Here is a 22,077-nt window from a genome sequence, read left to right on the forward strand (position 1 = left end):
CATACGCGCGCGCATATATATATAGAGAGAGTGAGACAAACACAGATTACAGTGCAGTGCAAAGAGAAGAAAAAGAAAAGAAGAAAGGAACGTTGAGTAGTTCTAAACAAATGCATGAGTGGGCTTTCTGCGGCGACATGGCCGTGTCTAGATACATCATTAGTGTGTAAGACAATTTCTAAAGAAAAATTAATGAAATATTAATTATTAATTTTTATATTAATCTTCTAATTTTTTAGCTATAAAATCATTTATCAATGTTTTATGATCAAGTAATTCTAATATTTTAGTTTCAATAGATAAAATATTTAACTCATTCAATCTATTTTGTAACATTATTGATCTTAAATAGGATTTAAACAATTTTAATTTTAAAAAACTTATTTTGCTGTGGCCATGTTATCAAACTCTCGAGTTAACTCGCTAATTCTTACGAATTTACGAATCCATTTATCCTCTGCGAGTTGACTCTTAAATAAACTCTTTTTTTAGTAGACTCTCGGTAAACTTTATAAACTATAAGTAAACTCGGTAGACTTTCGAGTTTACCACGAGTCAATGAGTTAGCAAGTTAAAAAAAATATACCAAAATGTAAGTCATTTTTTATTATTTTCTATATGTTTAGCATTCAACATACCTTCATTTAGCGTGTTATTCTCAAATACAAAATTATCACCTTTAATAATATCAAACTCTTGTTCTCTAATAACATCAAACCCTCAATGAGAATGATCTACCACTACTATAACCTTTACAAGTTATTGTCTAGTGATGATGTATTATTACTAGATTTGATTATTTAAATATTTTGAATTTTATGATTTATTATTTTGCTTTATTATATTGTTGAAATGTTTAATTAATATGTTATTTATAGACATTTTGCTATTATTTTTATATGAAGTAAACTTTTACGAGTCTACCAGTTGAATCTACAAGTCGAGTCTATGAAACTTTTACGAGTCTGTGTAAACTCTCGAGTTTGATAACCTTGACTGTGACCGATATTATTAATAATATTCTATAAGTAATGCATACATTTTTAAAAGAATCTAATCCTTTTATATAATTTAATACTTCTATTGGAGTGTAACTTCTTCTTTTAATATTTCTCTCAATACTTTTAATTCTAAAAATAAATTAAGACCATCAATAGTTGAATGTTCACCGATCTTAACTTTTTTTAAAGATTAGTACAATATTTTTTCAATTCATCGTTGCTTAAAATTTTAAATTTTTTCAATTCTACTCTCTTATTGAGTTGGAGATAATGATTTAATAGAAAATTTGTATACATTATCTTGCAAAATTTTCCATTGTTTAGTGGATGAAGCAAATAAAGAATAAATACATTGCAAAACTCCAAAAAGAAAAAAGAAATAGCTCTAGGAGATAAATTAGCCAAATCACATAAAACTAATTAAATTTAAATATGACATCCACATGACATATAAAATGTTCTAGAATTTATATCTAATAATATTTTTTTGCACTCCTTAATTTTTACCTTTATGTTAGATCTATTATCATAACACTGACCCCTTGTATCATTAATATCAAGCACATATTTTTTTTTCAAAACATTAATAAGCTCATCAAAAAAACTTTTTCCTGATGTATCATAAAATTTTAAAAATTTTATAAAGTACTTTTCTATTTTTATTGGAAAATTTAATGTATCAACGCATTTCAAAATAAGAGTCATTTGTTCTTGATGACACTGGGTGTATAATAAAAAATAACAGAAAAATATTTTGCATCTTTAACTTTCTTTATTTTGATTTTTTTATTAGGAAGGCTAGGAATTCTATAAGTTTGTTTTGTATAGTATTACTTAAGTAATGAGCATGAATTTCACTATTTTTTATGCGCCTAACATGTTCTTTCATAATTGGATCAAATTCTACAAACATTTCAATCAAACTCAAAAAGTTACCATTATTTATTTTCATATATCTTCTCATTTGTCCTACTAAAAGTAAGATTATTTTTAGAATGATATTTAACTATAGCTATAATCCTAAGTAAAACTTTTAATTTTCTCAATGTTCCTTTTCTTTATTAATTTGTTCTTGTAAATTTTTTATCTATAGTCTTTTTTTTTTCTTTTCAATATTTTTTCTAGTTCAATCCATATGGCCATATTACTAATATGTTCATGACTTGTCTCATGACTTTTGAGTTTTGAACTAAGACTTTTTTAATCTCTAGTCTCTTCATTTACTAAATGACTAATGCCAGTTAAACAAAATAATAAACAACACACTTTATCTAAATCTTTAGGATAAACTAGTCATTTTTTATCATATTTTTCTCCATTTGGATTTGGTGATATCCTTTGATAAAAAAGATGAATTAAAATGTCTATTATTTTTATCTTTGGGAAATTATAAATCGATATGTCTAATTGAACATTTTTTCTATTATTAAATCTCTAAATTTTTCATCAATAGTTTTCCAATTTCCTAGATCATACATATTTTCAAGAACTTCACTCGGGGTGTTACTATGTTCATTATTTTCTTCTAATAAAGTATTCATCTATAAATCTTTTTGTTCTTGATTGGAATTTAGACTATTAGTATTTTCAATGTTATCTATGGGTAATTGTTCTATAACTTTATCATCAATTGTACTTATTCCTATATCTTTTTTATGAACAATAACAAATTTATCAAGAGCATCATGTTGAGATTGACTTGAATTTTCAATTTTTTTTAATTTTTCAAAATCAGATTCATATTTCTTATTTTATATTATCACAATTCCAAGAAGAAAATAAAATGAAAAGACAACAATAGAATTTATAAATAGAAATTTTATAAAGTAAAAAAGAGAAAACGGTAAAACAATAAAACCTGAAAATTGAGAAAATCACACGTTAATATTTTCTACTACAACAATTTGATACCGGTTGTCTACTCCAACAATTCCCTTCAAGTCTTAGAAAAATAATAGAAAGATGAGAAAAAGAAGAAAAAAAATATTAAGAATGAAATAGTGAAGAGAATGATGTAAAAGTACTAATTCTTATAAAGTATATATAGAGATAAAAAAAATAATCATTAAGGTATAATATTGGAAATAGCTAATCATCAAAATGATTCTTCTTTTAATTAAAATCTTACTATTAATCACAAATTAATATTATTAAAACTTTACCTTTAAAAATCAATCTTTTCAATATATTATTAAAAAAGATAACTTGAAAAGTTTTGTGACCAATGATTAGATGAATATTGGAATTTGAAAAATTGATGATTGTATCTCATTGAATATTTTCAATTTACTGGTAATTTGCCCATCATTATAACTGTCATTGCCCCTCAAATATCTAAAATATTATTATAGCAAAAAAAATTATACTATTAGTAACTTTTCAATTTGTGGGTAAGGCACAAGCCTATTCAGCCTTACTGTCAACACGACACTGGTTGAAATGGAAAGTAGCCGCTTAAATTATACTGTATAAGGGTCAAGGTACCCCTTGACCTTAGTACAGTCATATACTTTTTTTTAGTTGACAAAAAAAACCATTAAATATAATTGAAAGATTAATAAAAAAAAAGCTATTATTTATGATCTTTCCACAAAATAATGCTTATTCAAAAAAAAAATTACCACTAAATTTTTTCTGACGGTTCGAAAAAAAAATCATAGCCATAGGTATGGTTTGAAATATGAGCTCCATATTTCTTAAATCTTTATAGTATATAATTTTTCTTTTGATAGAAAGATGACTTGACCATGGTCCAGTTCATTTGAACGGCTTGTTCTGTTTTAGTTTTTGACCATGTTTTACTGCTAATTTACAATATCGCAAAGTATTGAATCCCACACCATTCACTTGGGATAATGCTGACTATGGTTAATTGTTTATTGACATTTTCTTATATGAAGTAAATACAGAAATGGTGAACATTGCACAAATAGTTAACACGAGTAAAGAGTATATAGACCAGGAATCTCAGAATGGTTTAGAGAAAAATATAAATTCCACCCTCCATATATTATACCCAAAATCATTGACCCCAAATAATTATGATCACTATTCATGTAAAAATTATGAGGAACATTAATTATCTCTAATCTCCTTTTGTTAGATCAAATTCCCTCCCATCCAGCTTTTGAACATCTGAAGTGCAGCTTTTGGTTGATCCATAGGAACCAAGTGCCCAGCTTCATATACCTGTTGTATAGAATCACATTAAAAAAAGTTACCAAAAGTGAAATTAACAGTGTCACACTATCACACACTCAAAAAATTTCAACACTTAACACATACCTTAAGGAAAGAAAGAGGTCCATAGCTATTCAGAGACCCTGCTTCTGCACCATCAACAACAAATTTCACTGTAGGAGATGTTCCAAATGCCTTTTGGCCTGACCACTCCATGGCATAAACCCACCTTGAATTCCCTGCCAAAATGAAAACCACATCAAGAACTCAATCTAACATACACAGCTTTTCAACAGAGACAAATTGCGAAATGCCAACAATACACTCTCTAACACTCTTATACATACACTTTCAATTATTGTCTCACGCATTATTTTATAATTTTCAACAAATTTTAATTAGGAGACGATAATGTGTTAAAAGAAATGTGTTACTGGCACACATAAAACAAATTTATTCCAAATGATTGATGAGTCATTCTCACCAAGCCAATTGCATATGAGATCTTCTTCCCCTGCATACACAAGCAACTTGATTCCATCCTCAAGAAGAGAAGGAATCCCCACTTCCAAGTTTTTCATCCAATCTTGCCCCATAGCATTATACACTGTTGTACTGCATGAAACATACGTCAAATCTTCCGCCACACCTAAAGCACTCTTCACATTCTGCAGGTTTAACAACGTCTCCACGTCCTTCAAGTCATAGCACAATTCTCCTACACATTTCTTTCTGATGTCATAGTACTGCAATTTGAATATATCAGCACAATGCACTAATCAAACAGAACTGAGTAGTGAAAAAATAATAAAAGAAAAAAAAAACCATTGTTCTTTCATGATTACTTACATTAATGTCACCAGCAATGGTCATGATACTATTGAATATGCTATCACAAATATTAAATGCAGTCTCACAACTTTGCCCACCTTGAGTTTCTGAATAATCAAATCACAAACAATACCACAAAGTGAAACAATATAATTTAGTAAAAAAGGGTGTGCATTATGCATGAATAATAAAGAGAAAAGAATTCGAGTTTTGTACCGCAAGTTTTAGCAGCTTGTTCACAATCAGGGATCGACTGGCTGATTTGGTCGTGTTCAGCCTTTGTAATTATTCCGTTGTCTAATGCAAAATCTGGGTATGCTTGGTACTGAATTGCAGGATTTGTTAACCCATTACCAATTGCAAAACCCTGTTGTTTAATATCAAATGAATCAATACAAGAAAAACCAAGACAATATAACTAATTAATTAACCAATATAAATTATATTAGAAATAGAGTAAGACCTTGAGGTTGATATGAATTCCTTCATTTTCTTTATTTCCTTGGTTAACCCGGGATGCAAGAGCTGGAACATAGTGTCCAGCATATGATTCTCCGGTAATGTAAAAGTCATTCTTAACAAATTCAGGATGCGCCTTGAAAAACTCCTGTCATTATAGTAAAATTAATTTAGGGCATCTTATTAATATTTACACAAAACAAGATTATCTTGGATTCAGATTTCAGAAAAGACAATTTAAATACAGTTCTAATCAGAATTAAAATTTCACTTGGATAATCTGTACTCAATTTATTAAGAAGAAATTTCACTTCTAATAATAAAAAAAATCATTAAAATACCTATAAATTTGCATATAAGGTAATTTTATACATTCAAATAGATAACTAGGATGAAAAAGGGACTTTATATCTATTATTACCTGCAAGAAATCATATAAATCATTGCTAATGCCTACTTCATCATTACGAATGTCACTAGCATCAGAAGAGTAACTAAAACCTGTCCCGGTAGGTTGGTCAACAAATAAAATATTTGATGCCTGAAAATGAGAGGAAAAAAAACTTGTTGATGCGAGTGAGAAAAAATTTGGTGCAACAACTATATTCCCTAATTTAACCAATGGTATGACTATATGTGCTTTATAGTTGAACCACCGGTGAAAAATTATCTCCATATAAGAGAAAGGAAACTTGGAAATTGTTCATTACCTGGTCCCAACCGAAATCATTCCATACAAGGGACAAGTTGTTGGCGATGTGAAAAGGGCCATTTTCATAAAACAAGGCCAATTCACCTCCACACCCTGGTCCTCCAGTCAACCATATGACAACTGGATCATCCTTGTTGCTCCGTGATTCAAAGAAAAAGTAGAACATCCTGCATGTCATAGGAAAAACAATTATATATATATATATATATATATATATATATATATATATATATATATATATAAATTTATATCAGGATCACGTATTAGAGAGTAACTAATTAAATAGGACACAAAATTTAAAGTAACTAAATAATTAGAATGAAAATACAGCACTTGAAATAATTATAATTAAAATGATGAATGTGTGATAATAATTAAACTTGGAATCATCTAAATTCACACACACACATATATATTTATAATCCTACAAAACCTTATTAACCAATTTCAAACCAATAATGGATGTGTGGTCATAATTAGACTTAGAAATATCCAAATTCACGGATAATTACAATAATAAAGCCTTATCAAATGCAGTGATAGAATTATTTTTTTTGGGTCAATACTGTGATAGAATAATGATATTACGTGAATATGACGCGAAATTAGATTTTATCCACAAGCATATTGCTTGAAGGATAATTTAAAGATTCGCTAAGATCTTTAATCACTTTGAATCTATCACGATATGTCGAATAAATTAACAAGCCCAAAAAATAATGGTGTGTAAACCAATATATATAATAGTGGCAAATACATGGAAAAAGAAATAAAGCAGTGCAACAATTATTGACCTTAATCAATCATTACAAAGAAAAAATAGTTGTTTTTTTGTTGTTGTTGTTGCAAAGCACTTTGACTCGTCACATGGATTCACATCACATCTCATCGCACTTTGCCATTGCAAACATATCAAGAAATATAATTATTAATTATGTACATGATCGAAGGTACTATATAGTACTATTATTTACCTTGCAGCTTTGGAATTAGGAAGTGAATAGTAACCTGCATGATGACCAAGGTCTTCAATAGAAGGTCCAGAATCACCAAGAAACGAGAACTTCTTCTCCACGATATTCCCTGGGACAAAACCATTAGCAAGGTCATCACCTTTAACAATGTTTACTGGGTCCTTTGGAGATAGGTTAAGGCTTCTTATGAGCTTTTCTGCTCGTGATTTTGGTGGGTTATTGACACGGTCATGGGTGAGGCGAGAAGTTGCATAGGAAGAAGAAAGTGAAACAAAGAAGAGCAACACAAGGAACAAAGAAACTTTGGATAGGGTTAACGTTGATGATGGTGCCATGTTGTAATTTGAGTTTGTTGAAAAATGCGTATCAATGGCTGGCTGTGACTTATATAGCACTTGCAATGCGAAGGGGTTCCACCACTTTTCAGCGTTTAGTATCTCGGAATACTTTAATTATATATTTCATTTTGGAGTAATCATAGACCACTTGTCTATCGTAATTCATTGTTTTTTTTTTTAATTTTGTATGCACCATATAAAGTTTCCAGAAAATTAATTTTAAAAAATTAGAGGATTATATCATCAGCATATAATGTCATAATGATTTTCAGATTGAAAAATGAAAACGTTCAATATTTATTTTTAAAAAAAATGGAAACAGTGTGTGTAATTATTACCTAAGAATAATTGAAAAATATGCGGAATCAAAACAGGACCTTTAATTTACGGGAATAATTTTCCAAACTAAATGCTTGATTGATATCAAAGTGAACCTTCACACAATTTAAAGGAAATTTCCCCTATTCACCGCTCCCAATTTAAATCAAAATATTTCCGCTCATATAGAAATTTAATTACTCATATTATACCCGACTAGGGGAAGAGAGGCACAATTTTTTTAAATAATAAAATAAAACATAATGAAAATTTAAATACAGTTAATAAAAAAAATTAATTAACAATATAGAAGTAATGGAAAGTTACTGTAAGTTTGAAGGAAAATTTAAGAATTATTTTAAAAATAAAATTCTCCATTAAAATATCAACACTAAGTGAAAAATTTTCCTTAGATACAGTGAAAAAGATATAGGTCCCTAAATTCCTTGAAACGTATTATTTCTGCTCATAGAAAATTTAATCTAATATATATAATAGATATAACAACCATATAAATTGATATGATATTTTTTTTATTAAAGTAAAAGTATGAAAAAATATTCAATTACAAATATATTTTCAAATGTAGTGAATCAATACATATTTTATTTTTTATTTTATTTCTAATAGATTCTTAAATCAATTAATAGAAATATAATTTGGAATATTCATATTTATTCTATATTTTAATTTTATATAATAGATATAAGAACCTTATAAATTGATATGGTATATTTTTTGTTCATCAAAGTAAAAGTATAAAAAATACCAAATTATAGGTATATTTTAAAATATAGTAAAATATTATATATTATATATTATATATTATCTATCCATCTTTTTTATTGTCTTAAGTTAGAAATCATTGGTGTCCCAAATCAATCAGAAACTAAAACTAAATTTCTCTCGCGTGTGTGATTGTTGGTGACCTTAAGGAATTTTTCATAAGATAAAAAACGAACACAGATTCTTTTATAAAATGTATTGTTTTTCACTCATGTGAATGTAACATCAGGATCTTAGACTACAGGGGTCAAACCTTTTTATTCTTTTATATTATATTTATATAAAAAAATATTTTATATAATTGGAAGTTGCCACATGGCATCCTTTAACTCACTCTCAAAATAAATACAATTAAAGTAATTTTAATTAATTGCATAAATTAAATTAAATTAAATTAATCTATCTATGTATTATTTATCTATCATATATTTTATAAAACACAGATATTACCACATTTCCTAAAATGATAATGCATTTTCCATAAAGTATTAAATATTGAATTGATTTTTTTTTACAAGTCATATTATATTATGATATTCTTAATCAACAATTGTGATTTGGCTTAAAAAAATCATTTAATAATCACCTGTTTTTAACTAATTTTTGTTTCCAAAATATTTGTAGTCTAGTGTTTTAAATTTTCCTTTCAATCTTCCGTTAATTATTTTTTGTTTCTTATTTTAAATTCTTTTTAATTATAACGTGTAAACTAAATGTGGAGAAAATAAGAAATCCAATTTAATTTATGATTTTATACCCTTTATAATTAGACTTTTAATTAAGTTTAATTTCTTATTTTAGAGAAGTTTTAGCATCTTTATATTAGAGTGTGACTGATGAAAGTTATGTACTTGAAGGTTGTTATCAATCTATCTTCTCATACAAAAATGATTTATTCTTAATTTGTTGTCTTTGTAATATAATAATTTGAATCAATCTTATTTTTTGAATTTGTTTTCAGATTTCAGATAGTCTTCAACAATAGTACTTTGGCTCTATATATATCCAAAGGAAAGGGGTCGGGCTAACATGTGTGTTTTTTTAAAGGTATGAAAAAAAAATCCCTGTATATGTTATAGAAAATATATAAATGTATTTTCTTCAAAATTCTTATACTTTATAATTTGAAAATTTTCCTTCTCCCTTTTGTTGTCAATCCTTTGATATGTACAAATGTCTTTTATTGAGAATTAATATGGTATATTTTTTTTTATCAAAGTAAAAATATGAAAAATATATAATTACATATATATTTTAGAATATAATGAATTAATGCAGATTATTTTTGTACAAAGAGAGTATTAGTGATAATGATAATTTTGAAAAAAGTTATAAATTTTAAGATAATTTTATTATTATTAATTAAATTAATTATTTTTCTTAATTTTGATGAATTATATAATTAAGTATTATATATAAAAATGAAGAAAGTATATAATATCAATTATTCATCAATAGTAATAAAATTAGAAGAAGAAGAAAAGAAATTCAATCTAAGTATCTTATAGTGTTCTCTTTTTCTTTTTTTTTTTCTATTTTATATGATATTCAAAGGGGTGACTTCGGGTGTCAACATAGTTAATTGGAATGTTATTGTCTTTTCTTTAGTCTTCCCTCTAATTTAAAAAAAAAAAAAAATAAAGCCAACACTGCTGACAGATTGCTCAACTTTGACATTTGATAGACCCTCTTATGAACGAATGTGAATCATTTCCTGAACCTTGGTTTAAATTGCTTCATTGGATGGACAAGGAAGAACAGCATGCATGTTGCTAGTACGATTATGTGGGGAATATGGAGAAGCCGAAATGAGAGAGACTTTGGGATCAAATCATAAATTCCCCTAAAGCCACAATAATCCGCGCTAAGAAGATTCAAGAAATTAATAATTACAGTTTACATATCTCACTAAACACTAAAATGGAAGCTTTCATATATTACTTTCTCATTTCCCTTGTCTTCATATTTACATGGAAGATTTTGCTCCAAATTAACCCAATCGAGAAGGCTCAAAACACCTTCCACCGGGTCCTCCAACACTCCCCATCATTGGCAACCTCCACCACCTGAAGGCGTGAAGAAAAAAATAGACGCTATAATCAGGTTAATTATTCAACTCATTCAATGGACTGAACATTGAATTTTATTTTATTTTGTTCAATAATTTGATCATTAACTCAAATTACCCGGATTATACTAAGGGGTTTAGTTCAGCCAATTAAAAAAAGATATCTGAATTGCTATAATTATTTTGGTATCTGTATTCAAATCTTACGGATAAAAAAAATATCACCTAGATTATATCTTCTTCTTTTTATTAATACACTAGAATTTATTAAACTCAATGGGTCTTGTTAAATTAAATGCTATTTGATTTGTAGGCTATGCTTCTAGCTGGAACAGACATATCAGCTGTGACCATAGATAGAGTGGGGAATGACTAAATTACTAAACAACCCAGAAGTACTGAATAAGGCAAAGGAAGAAATAGACACTCGAATTGGAATTCAGGATCGTTTGGTAGATGAGCAAGATCTGCCAAAACTTTCATACCTTCAAAATATCATTAATGAGACACTTTGTTTCTATCCTCCTGCTCCATTACTATTGCCACACGAATCTTCAAAGGTTTGTACTATTGAAGGGTACCATATTCCACGAGACACTATAGTGTTAACCAATGTATGGCTCATTCATAGAGATCTACACTTTGGAGTGACCCCACAAGTTTTATGCCCGAGAGATTTGAAAAAGAAAGGGAGGTGAACAAGTTAATTGCATTCGGGCTAGGGAGAAAAGCTTGCCCTGGATCAGGCTTGGCCCAACGTACGGTGGGCCTCACAATGGCATTGTTGATCCAATGCTTTGAATGAACACGAGAAAGCGAGGAAAAACTAGACATGGTGGAGGACAACGGAGGGATCATCTTACCAAACCTAATTCCATTTCAGGCCATGTGCAAAGCACTACCTATCATCAATGATTTTCACAACAACAAAAAAAAAACTATCGTCAATGACATTATGAAGTAAGTAATTATTATCTTTGTAGTAATTCTAGTGTTGGGATGATAAAATAAATGTGCACTTGCAATGTTTAAGGCATTGGGGGTATTCTAGAGTCAAATACTATCTCTATTTTTACATTAAAAAAAATATAATTCATCAAAACTAATTAAATTGATTAATTTTAATTAAAAAAATTAATTATAAATTTTATTCAATAAATACCCATAAATTTACATAATTTAAGTGGTGGTGGTATTTAATAATACTATTTATATTTTTGGATTTTTTATTTTGGTTTATATATAAGGAATTTTGATTTTGTTTCCTATAAAATAGAGGGTTTTAATTTTAGTTTTTTTTAAAAGATTTTTTTTTTATCTCTGTTGTCAAATATTATAACAACGATGTTAAATTATATTGTCAATAGAGCTAAAGTAAAAAGATTTGTGCAACTTTAGAGTGCATTTAACATATTAAATAAATATATTTTTAGTTTATTTGATTAATTTTTATGTACTAAATTCATTGAAACAAAGGTATTTGATAAAGAAATTTCAGTGTCTTATCTTACAAAATAGTAACTTATATTTTTTTCTTCCACTTTTTTCTTTATTATATTATTTTTTTGTTAACTTGTTTCATTTTTTTGGCAGTGTTTATTTCTTTTACTACCATGTACAAAGTATTTGCAATTAATATTTTCTTGGAATGTCTTCTCCCAACCTATTTTTTTCATCTACAAGATGTAAATCAAGACTTTAGTTAAGATATTCAATTCAATTCCACTAAAATCAATTACGTGTTGGTGGTGGTAGTGCTTATATTAATACACTTTTTATTTTACTCTTTTCTTTTAATATATTTCTTTAATATTTAATTTATAATAAAATACTTGATCTCTAAAAAATTAATAAGGATTTAAAAATAATTAATTTTTAGGTAAAAAATAATAAAATTATATAAATATATTTTATATCATTTACATCTATTAATTTTTATTGAATACTTCCATTTCAATAAACCACCCTACAAGTTTTCTTTTACAACTAAAAACTTATGAGTTGTAAACTAACTTATAAACTTTCAGACAATTTATATTAGACTCTTTACCAAACATAACTCTAACTTTTTAAAAAAATAAAAGATAACTTTAAAATTTATTTGTTCAAATAAATAAATATATAAATAAAGAGATCCGTTGATTGACTTCAATGTTTACGAATTTTTTTCGGCCCCACTTTCGGTATGGCAATATTCTTCGTATGCACTTTGTGTAATTAAAATTATAAGACTTTCGATATGTTTTGATTTTTAATTTGAGCCCAGGCATTCTCATTACTATTTTAAATATACATACATGCCATTTGTTAATCCATGATTATTATATTAAATTATAGTTCATTTTCTTAACAATACTTAACTTTTAGTATAGTTTTTATTAAAGAATCAACTTGTCATTTTTTATTCTTAAAAAAAAAATCAAATTCTTTTAAATTAGTTAAGTATATCTTATCAATATTTTATTTTAAATTTATATTTTTTTCAGATTTTTCTTAAATGAACTATGCATAGTTCTTTTAAATATTTAATCATTTTAAAATATTTTCAATTTATATTTTTATATTTTACATGAATTTTAAAGCACACGTCATGTCGTATAAAGTAAACTTATTGGTTATAAATAATTTTCAAGATTGTAAGTTTTAGGTGATGAATAATATCATTAGCCCTTGAAACACTTAACGTGCCTTGTAAGGTGAGCTTTTCAGCATCTTCGTCTTCCATTGACTATCTGTTAGAAGACTGGAAAATGGACCCATAAAAACCAAAGAAAGGTTCCTCTGTTTTCTATTTTTCTTTTCATTGACTAGACTTGGCCTAAGCAACACTATTGGTGTCATGTTCCTCCCAATTTTATAACTGACAAAAGTAAAAAATTTCTCATTTTGTACTTTCTAGTATACTTTCTTCAGTCCAAGAAAGGGTACCCATTAAACTTTATGAGTCCTAATAAAAGAAAAAACACTTTGTGAGTGTTTGGGTAAAAGAGGTTAATTTTTATACACCCAATACAATTTTTTTTTACATTATTACTAATAAAAAATATAATTTTAAGATGATTAAACTAATTTATCATAACGATATAAAATTACAAAAGTAAAAAAAAATAAATATCGGATAGAAATGGACTACACGAAAAGAAAAAAAAAACAGAAAAGGTATGCTGCTTTAATTTTTTGTTCACGTTTTTCAGTCAGAAAATATATTTCCTTTTCGTAGTATTTATGGCAATAAACTGATATGCCCTCCTTGTCTAGTTAAAAGATTCCCTCAAATTGAAAAGACAATAAAATTAGAAAAACTAATGGGAATTTTCATTGGCATCTTCATTGAATTAGGTGGTAACATCCATGATACTTCATTGTCATGGTAGACTAAGTTAATTAAAAAAAAAATAGTTATCATCCGGAGACTTTTACCTTAGATCAATCTAGAAATATAGATTAATAAATTTATCACTAAATTCATCGATAGGAACTAATGCTACTTTGCTTTTAATATTCCATGAATTGAACTTAACGAGAAAAACTAAGTAAATGTTACATAGAAAATCCCAAAAATAAGTTAGGCATTATAGTAGGGGGAAATGAACCTTTTCACAAGTATATATAGATACCCTCCTAATGAACCTTTCTAACACTTTCTCCTAATTATTCATAAAAAAAACATCAAACATCTTTTAACTTTTAAAAAATTAAAATACTGTGGTTATTCATTCCCCCTAAATCACTCTACGTTTAAAATAATCAACATGCCCCAACTTACATGTGCAAACTCGCCATCCAATAATAGTACACTTCAAACTTCATACATGATTGCCCAAAACTTAAGAAACCAATTCCACAAGAACTTGCGAACTATGGGTAAAATATTAGAAATATTTCCAACAACTTGTTAAGTTTTTTTCTTTATTCATACTACGGTAAAATTCTATAAAAAAAAACTAACAATTCCTCAATTTTCTAAAACAATATTAAAAAAAATAGGAAGACATAATAAAGAGTAACATGATTTCCTATTCTTTTATTTATTAGAAAACACATTACCAATTTTATAAAAGCCAATCTTTTTCAAGTTAAGTAAGACTATATTTTGATAACTTCTTATTTTCAGGAATTATCACACGTACTTCACATGTATCATTTTATGCTTTAACAATCATATTATATTATTGAAAAATATTAGAAACACTCAATGTGATATCAAACCCTTAAAGACACTAAAAAAGAAAAAAAAAGATATAATAAGTTTATGATGTGATAAGAAAAAAAATGTTAGTAAAATATTTGAAATAAAATATAATTTAAATAAATTATTTTATGTTATTATTGACAAATATTAGTTAATATGCTAAGTAATAAACTCATTTTTTATGAAGACATGATTTTCAATTCCCGATGCATACATGAAGCTTTGTTGGTAGATAATATAGCAGTGATGTTGATACCTACCATGGCCAGATGATAAGATGGTCATGATATCTAATCCAGTTAAACTTTTAATTTATCAAACAAATCATATTATAGTATTATTAATTAATTATGAAAAAAAAGAAAGTTATGAGAAAAATTCTCTTCATTGAGTGAAAAGATATATATAAATAAAATGACAGAAGAACATAAAAACAAAAACAAACGACTCTGTCTCTGTTTATTATGTGGAAGTTAGCTCCCCTGACTCCGTCCACCACCACCACCACCACCACCACCTCCCCTCTTCCTTTCACCTGTCGTTTGTTTACCCTCCCTTTACGTCACCGTTTTGATTGCGAAACGCAACCCTCCACACCATAAACCAACACACAACAACACCCTCTAATATATATATATATATATATAAAACTTTCCACCGTTAAGACCAAGACAGTTACAAAGTCTTCCTTCACACGCATCCTCCTTCCCCTGTTTTTTCTTCTTCTCTGTTCTCTGTTCTCTTCCTCACAACACAAGCCATGAAAGCTTTCGTGGCTGTGGCTCTGTTTGCGTTGTTGTTGGTGTTTGTTGATGCGAGGTTTGTGGTGGAGAAGAGCAGTATAACTGTTCTGTCACCTCATAAGCTGAGGGCGAAGCGCGATGGCGCCATCGGAAACTTCGGTCTTCCGGACTACGGAGGATTCATCGTTGGCTCTGTGCTGTATCCCACCAAAGGCTCCCACGGGTGTCAGGTCTTCGAGGGCGATAAGCCCTTCAAAATTCACTCTTATCGTCCCACTATTGTTCTCCTTGATCGTGGAGGTATCTACCTTTCTCTTTCTTCGCTTTTGTCTTCGTTGACTTTGATTCATTCATTGTGCTTCATGCTTCATGTTTTATTTAATGTTTCTTTTCTCTGTTTTTTTTATGGTATGTTTTGAGATTAGTTATGTTCGTTGATACGTTATTCTATTATAGAATAGGTTCATCCCAGGATTGATTCTCTTCTTTTCTTTTTCTTCTTCTTTTTTTTCTCTTATTGCTTTTTCTATTTCTCTTGAATTTCTTATATTTTTTAAAGTGAAATATGTAGGGTACTATGACAATCCGCAAAACAAGGAAGATAAACAAAATCTTGTTATTTCCTCTTTTTTGGCTGTTAGTCCTCGTTTCTCTATAACCTTTGTGTTTTCTTTTTCCGTTTGGGGAAATAGCTTAATTCAAGCGCTTATTGAATAAGAACTTATCATGCAAGTACTTGTGTATAATTGAAGAAGAAATAAGGTTAAACTGTTTTCATTCAAGTTGTAACATGTTTGCATAAGCTATCTTGGAGAACTTGTTGAAATAAGCTGAAATTAACTTATGGACATATCATAAGGTATTTTTATTCACTCTTCTAAACGGTTACACAAGTATTTATGTCATAGATATAAGTTCAAATAAACAATAAATAACCTCTTCTACACGAGTTCTTTAAATGAATCCTAAAGGCTACAAAAAGGACTAGTCATAGAAGCATTTTTAATAGTAGCTTCAACCATTCCTTTCTATTATAATTCTACAAATCCAAGTTTTGTGATGCTTACTGGGAAAGTTATTTGCACTTGTAGAGTGTTACTTTGCCTTGAAGGTTTGGCATGCCGAACAGGCTGGTGCTGCGGCAGTTTTGGTGACTGACAGCATTGAGGAGTCTCTGATAACCATGGATTCTCCTGAGGAGAGCTCTGATGCAGATGGCTACATAGAGAAGATCACGATTCCATCGGCTCTGATAGAGAAATCCTTTGGTGATTCGTTGAAAGATGCTTTGAATAACAAGGATGAAGTTTTGCTAAGAATTGACTGGAGAGAGTCAGTACCTCACCCTGACAACAGGGTTGAGTATGAGCTCTGGACCAACAGCAATGATGAATGTGGAGCTCGTTGCGATGAACAGATGAATTTCGTGAAGAATTTTAAGGGTCATGCTCAGATTCTTGAGAGGGGCGGTTATACTTTGTTCACTCCACACTACATAACTTGGTTTTGTCCACCACCCTTCATTCTTAGCAGTCAGTGCAAGTCTCAATGTATAAACCATGGGAGATATTGTGCTCCAGATCCGGAGAAGGATTTTGGAGAGGGATATGAAGGGAAGGATGTGGTGTATGAAAATTTGAGGCAGCTTTGTGTTCATAGAGTTGCCAATGAGAGCAACCGTTCTTGGGTTTGGTGGGATTATGTGACAGATTTCCATGTCAGATGTTCTATGAAGGAGAAAAGATATAGCAAAGATTGTGCTGAGGAAGTCATGAAATCATTAGGTAAATACTACTCTTTTGATGCTGCTGTGAGTGAATTCTGTTGTTTCCTCTTCTTCTGTTAATGTTTAATCTTAATACTACAGATCTGCCTGTGGATAAAATTAAGAAATGCATGGGTGATCCTGAAGCGGATGTGGAGAATGAAGTGCTAAAGAATGAGCAACAAGTCCAGGTCATATATTTAATATTTATTGCTATGTCTTTAGAAAAATAAAGAATAAATTGTAAATTGTTATCAAACCATAAAGGCTACCATATAAAATGAAGCACCTGATTACGTAATTCAATAGTTTATATACTTGTGTTTCATTTGTGATATTCAGATTGGTAGAGGATCCCGCGGTGATGTCACCATCTTGCCAACATTGGTTATAAACAACGTACAGTATAGAGGTTAGTTACTTAAATACTTACTATTCAAGTGTGTTGAACACATAATGCTTTTACTGATCTTCAACAATGTATATGGGAGGCCTGTGCATTCTATTATTGAATTCGGCAATCAAAATCCAGTTATCATATTCGCTGAGTTGCGAGTTGAAGAGCCAAGAAAAAAGTGCTCTGACTCTAACTATTATGCCTTTTAGTTCTTCATGCTTCACTGGCTAGACAACTGAAAAGATCTGTGAATTTACTTTCAAGTTTCAACTATGTGATGCTTCTGGCTTATAACTAGAGCATCAATCATCATTTTATTTTATCCGCAAATGTTATTTGTTAATTGTTAATTTTCTGTTAGCGGGGGAATCAAACCCTCAACCTTTCTCTTCCTCCCTTCTCCTTTTACCACTCAACAAACCTTATAACTCCGAGCATCAACCATCATGTCACCTTCCCGACATGTAATGGGAGAACATTTTTCTGTTGATGTATAAGGACTTGTCTCATTGTCTGAAAGCTAATTAAGACTCACGGAAGTTTATAGTTTGATTATCGGGCCTCACCCTAATTCTTATTAATGAATTTAAGAACTTGTGGCAGATTGGTTTTTGCGCTTCTCTGTGATCCTCTTCCATTCCTTTAATCTATTGTCTGTAAACTATTGACTTTATTCTTTTTATTTCAGCTGATTGGTTAACTGAATTTCTGAATCTGTTATTGGTGTAATGAGTGGATATATATGTTACATGTCAAATTCAACTATCCTTTATTAGAACATATCTGGTCTATCAGAATTCTGATGATTTTCTTTAACTTTTCTAAAGGAAAATTGGAGAGAACTGCTGTACTCAAGGCTGTATGTTCCGGATTTAAGGAGACTACTGAACCTTCAGTTTGTTTAAGTGGAGGTTAGTGTGCTTGATATTGTATTATATGAAGTTCGCTGGCGATTGTTTCTTCTACTTCTAAAAATCCACTGTGTAATATTCTTACTATATATCCTGGTTTGAGTTTATCAGATGTCGAGACTAATGAGTGTCTTGAAAGAAATGGAGGATGTTGGCAAGACAAACATGCTAACATAACTGCTTGCAAGGTATAAAATAAGGAATTCTATTACCATCCCCTGCCCCCATAGTTAGAATCACTGGACATGATGCATCACGGTCCATGTGTGTCTGCTCATGATTGGCTGCAAATTAAGCCTTTATACTTTTGTTCAGGATACTTTCAGGGGAAGAGTTTGTGAGTGCCCTGTTGTGAACGGTGTCCAGTATAAGGGTGATGGTTATACTACATGTGAAGGTATGTATTTTCCAATTTAAAAAGTACCCTCTTGTTATTTTAGAATATCAAAATATTATTCTCTATTCTCATAAAACAAGTTGGCTATGGAAGCCAGAGATTAAAACATTTCCTCTATGATTTGGAAGTCATCCTATATGAGTGTTAAACGATTGAGAAAATTCATTTCATATGTAATTGAAATCCAAATACAAGTTTACTTTTACTAATAAATGTGGATGAAGATCAGTAGAGCCTCTCCCCCTAACCTTTCTTATTCGTGGTCTAGATTGATTTACTTTAGAAAAAAATGTAAGTGAAATATGAATACAAGTTGAGCATTGTATGAGAATTACTATTACTATATATTTGTTAATTATTATATGGTTAATTTTAACTTTATAAACACTGCCTTGATAATGAAAATATCTGTTATCAAGTTATAAGCAAGAGATCTATTCGTTCTGAGGATACTACTAATTTCTTGTAAATAATGACAATTCAGTATTGGGATGCTATGGGATAACTTAGAATCTTAGACAGAAAAAAAATTGAAAGATAGAAAAGCCCTATTTCAGCATTGCTAGAATTGAGTTATTCAAGCTATTGCTGTTTCTCCTTGAAAAGCCTTGTATGTCAGGATTACCTATTGCTACTCTGGAATAAATTATTGAAACATTCAAATTATAGATGGGTTAATGTATATTTAGATTGAACAAGCTATTGTAAAAGTCTTTGCATGGTCCACAATAAGAGGCAATTGTTTTAATTCAGTACTCAAAAGTGATATGTTCCTTTTCATGATGTTGCTCATGCTTATATAATTTTCCTTATTTGACAGCTTTTGGACCTGCAAGGTGTTCTATAAACAATGGTGGTTGTTGGTCAGAAACTAAAAAAGGACTAACTTTCTCAGCTTGCTCAGTTCAGTACTGCATATCCTAGCCTTCATTTTTTTCTTCTGGTTATTGCAAAAGATTTATGCTATCACTTTACTTGACATCCCTCAAGGCTAACTCAATTCCCTTCTGTATAAAGGACTCCAAGGTAAATGGCTGTCAGTGCCCAGTTGGGTTTCGTGGGGATGGTACTAATAAATGCGAAGGTAACATTTTTTTTTGCTGTGGCAATTAAAAACATTCTATTGTTTTCTATGTATGATCAATTTTGTATAAGTATAAATCTATTTAAAAACTTACCTTTTGATCTTATTCAGACGTTGATGAATGTAAGGAACGAAGTGCTTGTCAGTGTGATGGCTGCAGCTGCAAGAATACTTGGGGTAGTTACGATTGTAAATGCAAGGGGAACCTCCTATATATAAAGGAACAAGATGCTTGTATCGGTAAGATATTAAAGTCTATCTTTTGCTACTATTAGTACTATTGTCAATTCATGATCCCACCACCATAACAAGTTGCTTACATCCTAGATTGATAATAAGAGATTTTAAACTAGTCTTCTTGTGTCACTGCACTTTTTCTAGACAATTTAGCTTGTTCATGATTAAAATTTTGCTTTTTTATCATGCAGAAAGAAGTGAATCAAAATTTGGACGGTTCCTTGCCTTTGTGGTCATAGCAGTTGTTGTTGGTGCTGGTCTAGCTGGTTACGTGTTCTACAAATATAGGCTCCGGGTAAGCCTAATTCATTCTCAGCTACAGATAATGTTATACATCGTTCATATTAAATTGGAGATTACCATATTAAATTACCTTTGTCTGTGTTTTTGTAGTCATACATGGACTCTGAGATCATGGCTATCATGTCACAATACATGCCATTGGACCAGCAAAATAATGTAGTTCATGCTGAAACTCAACCTTTACGACAACAAGGCACCGTGTAAGGTATTCAACTATTCATATCTCTTCACCTTTTAAATAAAGACAAAACATAAAATTTATTCTTTCAAGTGTTTTTGGTATTGTTTTTCAATCAGAATTGGAGTTTCACTTTGGTGATTAGCGTAATAAAAAGGTTTGCATTAAAGATTAGAAGGTTTGCATTAAAGATTAGAATAAGTTGTTAAGGTGAAGCTCCAGTTCTGATTACAGAATAGTACCAAAAACGTCTTAGGAACTACATCCACATTTTGTGCTTCAACTAATCTGCTGCATTTGAGACAACTTTTATGGTGAAAGAATCTTCTTATTTTTCCATTATCTGTATTCTTCCTGCAGACATACATAATGAGCTGAAAATAGTCAAGGGAACCCGTTACACTGCATAATCCGCTTCAGAGACGGATTATAAACAGAACTGGCTATATGGATTTGAATCCATTTGACAGCGAAGGAAGATCAGTATTTTACTGTAGGATAATCATGTGAACATTGCAATATATAACAGAATTTTTCTGCATAGAATAATTTCCATTTTCCACAGTTTGTAAATAGAGCTTTTGAGAATTGAGATGTACATGTACACCTTAGATAGAGAATAAGGATCCGTGTGATGTTGGAGTACAATTTAAGGCAACATTGATACCAAAAGTTGGCAATACAAATACATCACTCTGGTTCTTCTCTGTGGCCTACAATATAATCTGCGGTTCACCAATCAAATCTGGTCGAAGTTATCTTGAATCTATCATGTGGTTTCAACGTATTATCTTTTAGTCCGTAATGCAACCAATAGATCAAGGTTTTATAAAATACATATTTGATAGTCTTATAAAACACTTGTTAATCTTACACTCAAGATTTTACACCTATACATCTGTTAAAAATCTGGTCATTATTGGTTATTATTGAAATAGGAATTGACCATTTGATAAGCTGAGAGTAGTTTCTTAAGTATTTTGATTATCAATTGATACGAAACATTAACTAATACCAACTAATAATTAATTGATTCCTACTAACAACAGTAGGATGTTAGTCTAGAAATATTTTCCTTTATAAAATGAAATTATAGTCACGCTCAATCACGGAAAATAAAAATGCTATAGGGAATTTCATTTTATACAGGAAAGGACAATATTTCTTCTACTAAGATTCCACTATCGTTAAGAATGAATCAAT

At 29.6% G+C, this 22,077-nt stretch overlaps 2 protein-coding genes and 1 pseudogene across 2 annotated transcripts; 2 read left to right on the forward strand and 1 right to left on the reverse strand.

The window, feature by feature from the left end:
* Window positions 1–3,931: 3,931 nt before the first annotated feature.
* LOC100798795 (serine carboxypeptidase-like) lies at window positions 3,932–7,557 on the reverse strand. The gene is made up of 9 exons (XM_003534812.5): window positions 7,158–7,557; window positions 6,182–6,350; window positions 5,893–6,012; window positions 5,476–5,619; window positions 5,229–5,379; window positions 5,031–5,119; window positions 4,666–4,927; window positions 4,287–4,420; window positions 3,932–4,190 (listed from the first exon to the last, which is right to left on the reverse strand). Exons 1-9 carry the CDS (start codon window positions 7,490–7,492, stop codon window positions 4,101–4,103), a joined length of 1,494 nt encoding a protein of 497 aa, XP_003534860.3. The 5' UTR covers window positions 7,493–7,557; the 3' UTR covers window positions 3,932–4,100.
* A 3,405-nt stretch (window positions 7,558–10,962) lies between these two features.
* LOC106794324 (isoflavone 3'-hydroxylase-like) lies at window positions 10,963–11,631 on the forward strand (annotated as a pseudogene).
* Window positions 11,632–15,233: 3,602 nt separating this feature from the next.
* LOC100800382 (vacuolar-sorting receptor 6) lies at window positions 15,234–21,579 on the forward strand. The gene is made up of 13 exons (XM_003534814.5): window positions 15,234–15,902; window positions 16,694–17,386; window positions 17,470–17,558; window positions 17,710–17,779; window positions 18,592–18,675; window positions 18,787–18,863; window positions 18,991–19,072; window positions 19,893–19,975; window positions 20,090–20,156; window positions 20,268–20,396; window positions 20,585–20,688; window positions 20,787–20,901; window positions 21,235–21,579. The coding sequence occupies exons 1-12, from the start codon at window positions 15,620–15,622 to the stop codon at window positions 20,898–20,900; spliced, it is 1,875 nt and encodes a 624-aa protein (XP_003534862.1). The 5' UTR covers window positions 15,234–15,619; the 3' UTR covers window position 20,901; window positions 21,235–21,579.
* The last annotated feature ends 498 nt before the right edge of the window (window positions 21,580–22,077 follow it).

This window comes from Glycine max, chromosome 9, assembly GCF_000004515.6.
Source record: "Glycine max cultivar Williams 82 chromosome 9, Glycine_max_v4.0, whole genome shotgun sequence".
Taxonomy (NCBI): Eukaryota; Viridiplantae; Streptophyta; class Magnoliopsida; order Fabales; family Fabaceae; genus Glycine; species Glycine max.

Excerpts from the sequence above, each read along its gene's own strand:
- LOC100798795 (XM_003534812.5), bottom strand. The coding sequence starts at position 7,492 with ATGGCACCATCATCAACGTTAACCCTATCCAAAGTTTCTTTGTTCCTT. Across the intron at positions 6,351-7,157 it reads CCTAATTCCAAAGCTGCAAG|GATGTTCTACTTTTTCTTTG; the intron begins GTAAATAATAGT and ends TATGACATGCAG. Across the intron at positions 5,120-5,228 it reads ACAAGCTGCTAAAACTTGCG|AAACTCAAGGTGGGCAAAGT; the intron begins GTACAAAACTCG and ends TTGATTATTCAG.
- LOC100800382 (XM_003534814.5), top strand. The coding sequence starts at position 15,620 with ATGAAAGCTTTCGTGGCTGTGGCTCTGTTTGCGTTGTTGTTGGTGTTT. Across the intron at positions 19,976-20,089 it reads TAACTTTCTCAGCTTGCTCA|GACTCCAAGGTAAATGGCTG; the intron begins GTTCAGTACTGC and ends TTCTGTATAAAG. Across the intron at positions 20,157-20,267 it reads TGGTACTAATAAATGCGAAG|ACGTTGATGAATGTAAGGAA; the intron begins GTAACATTTTTT and ends GATCTTATTCAG.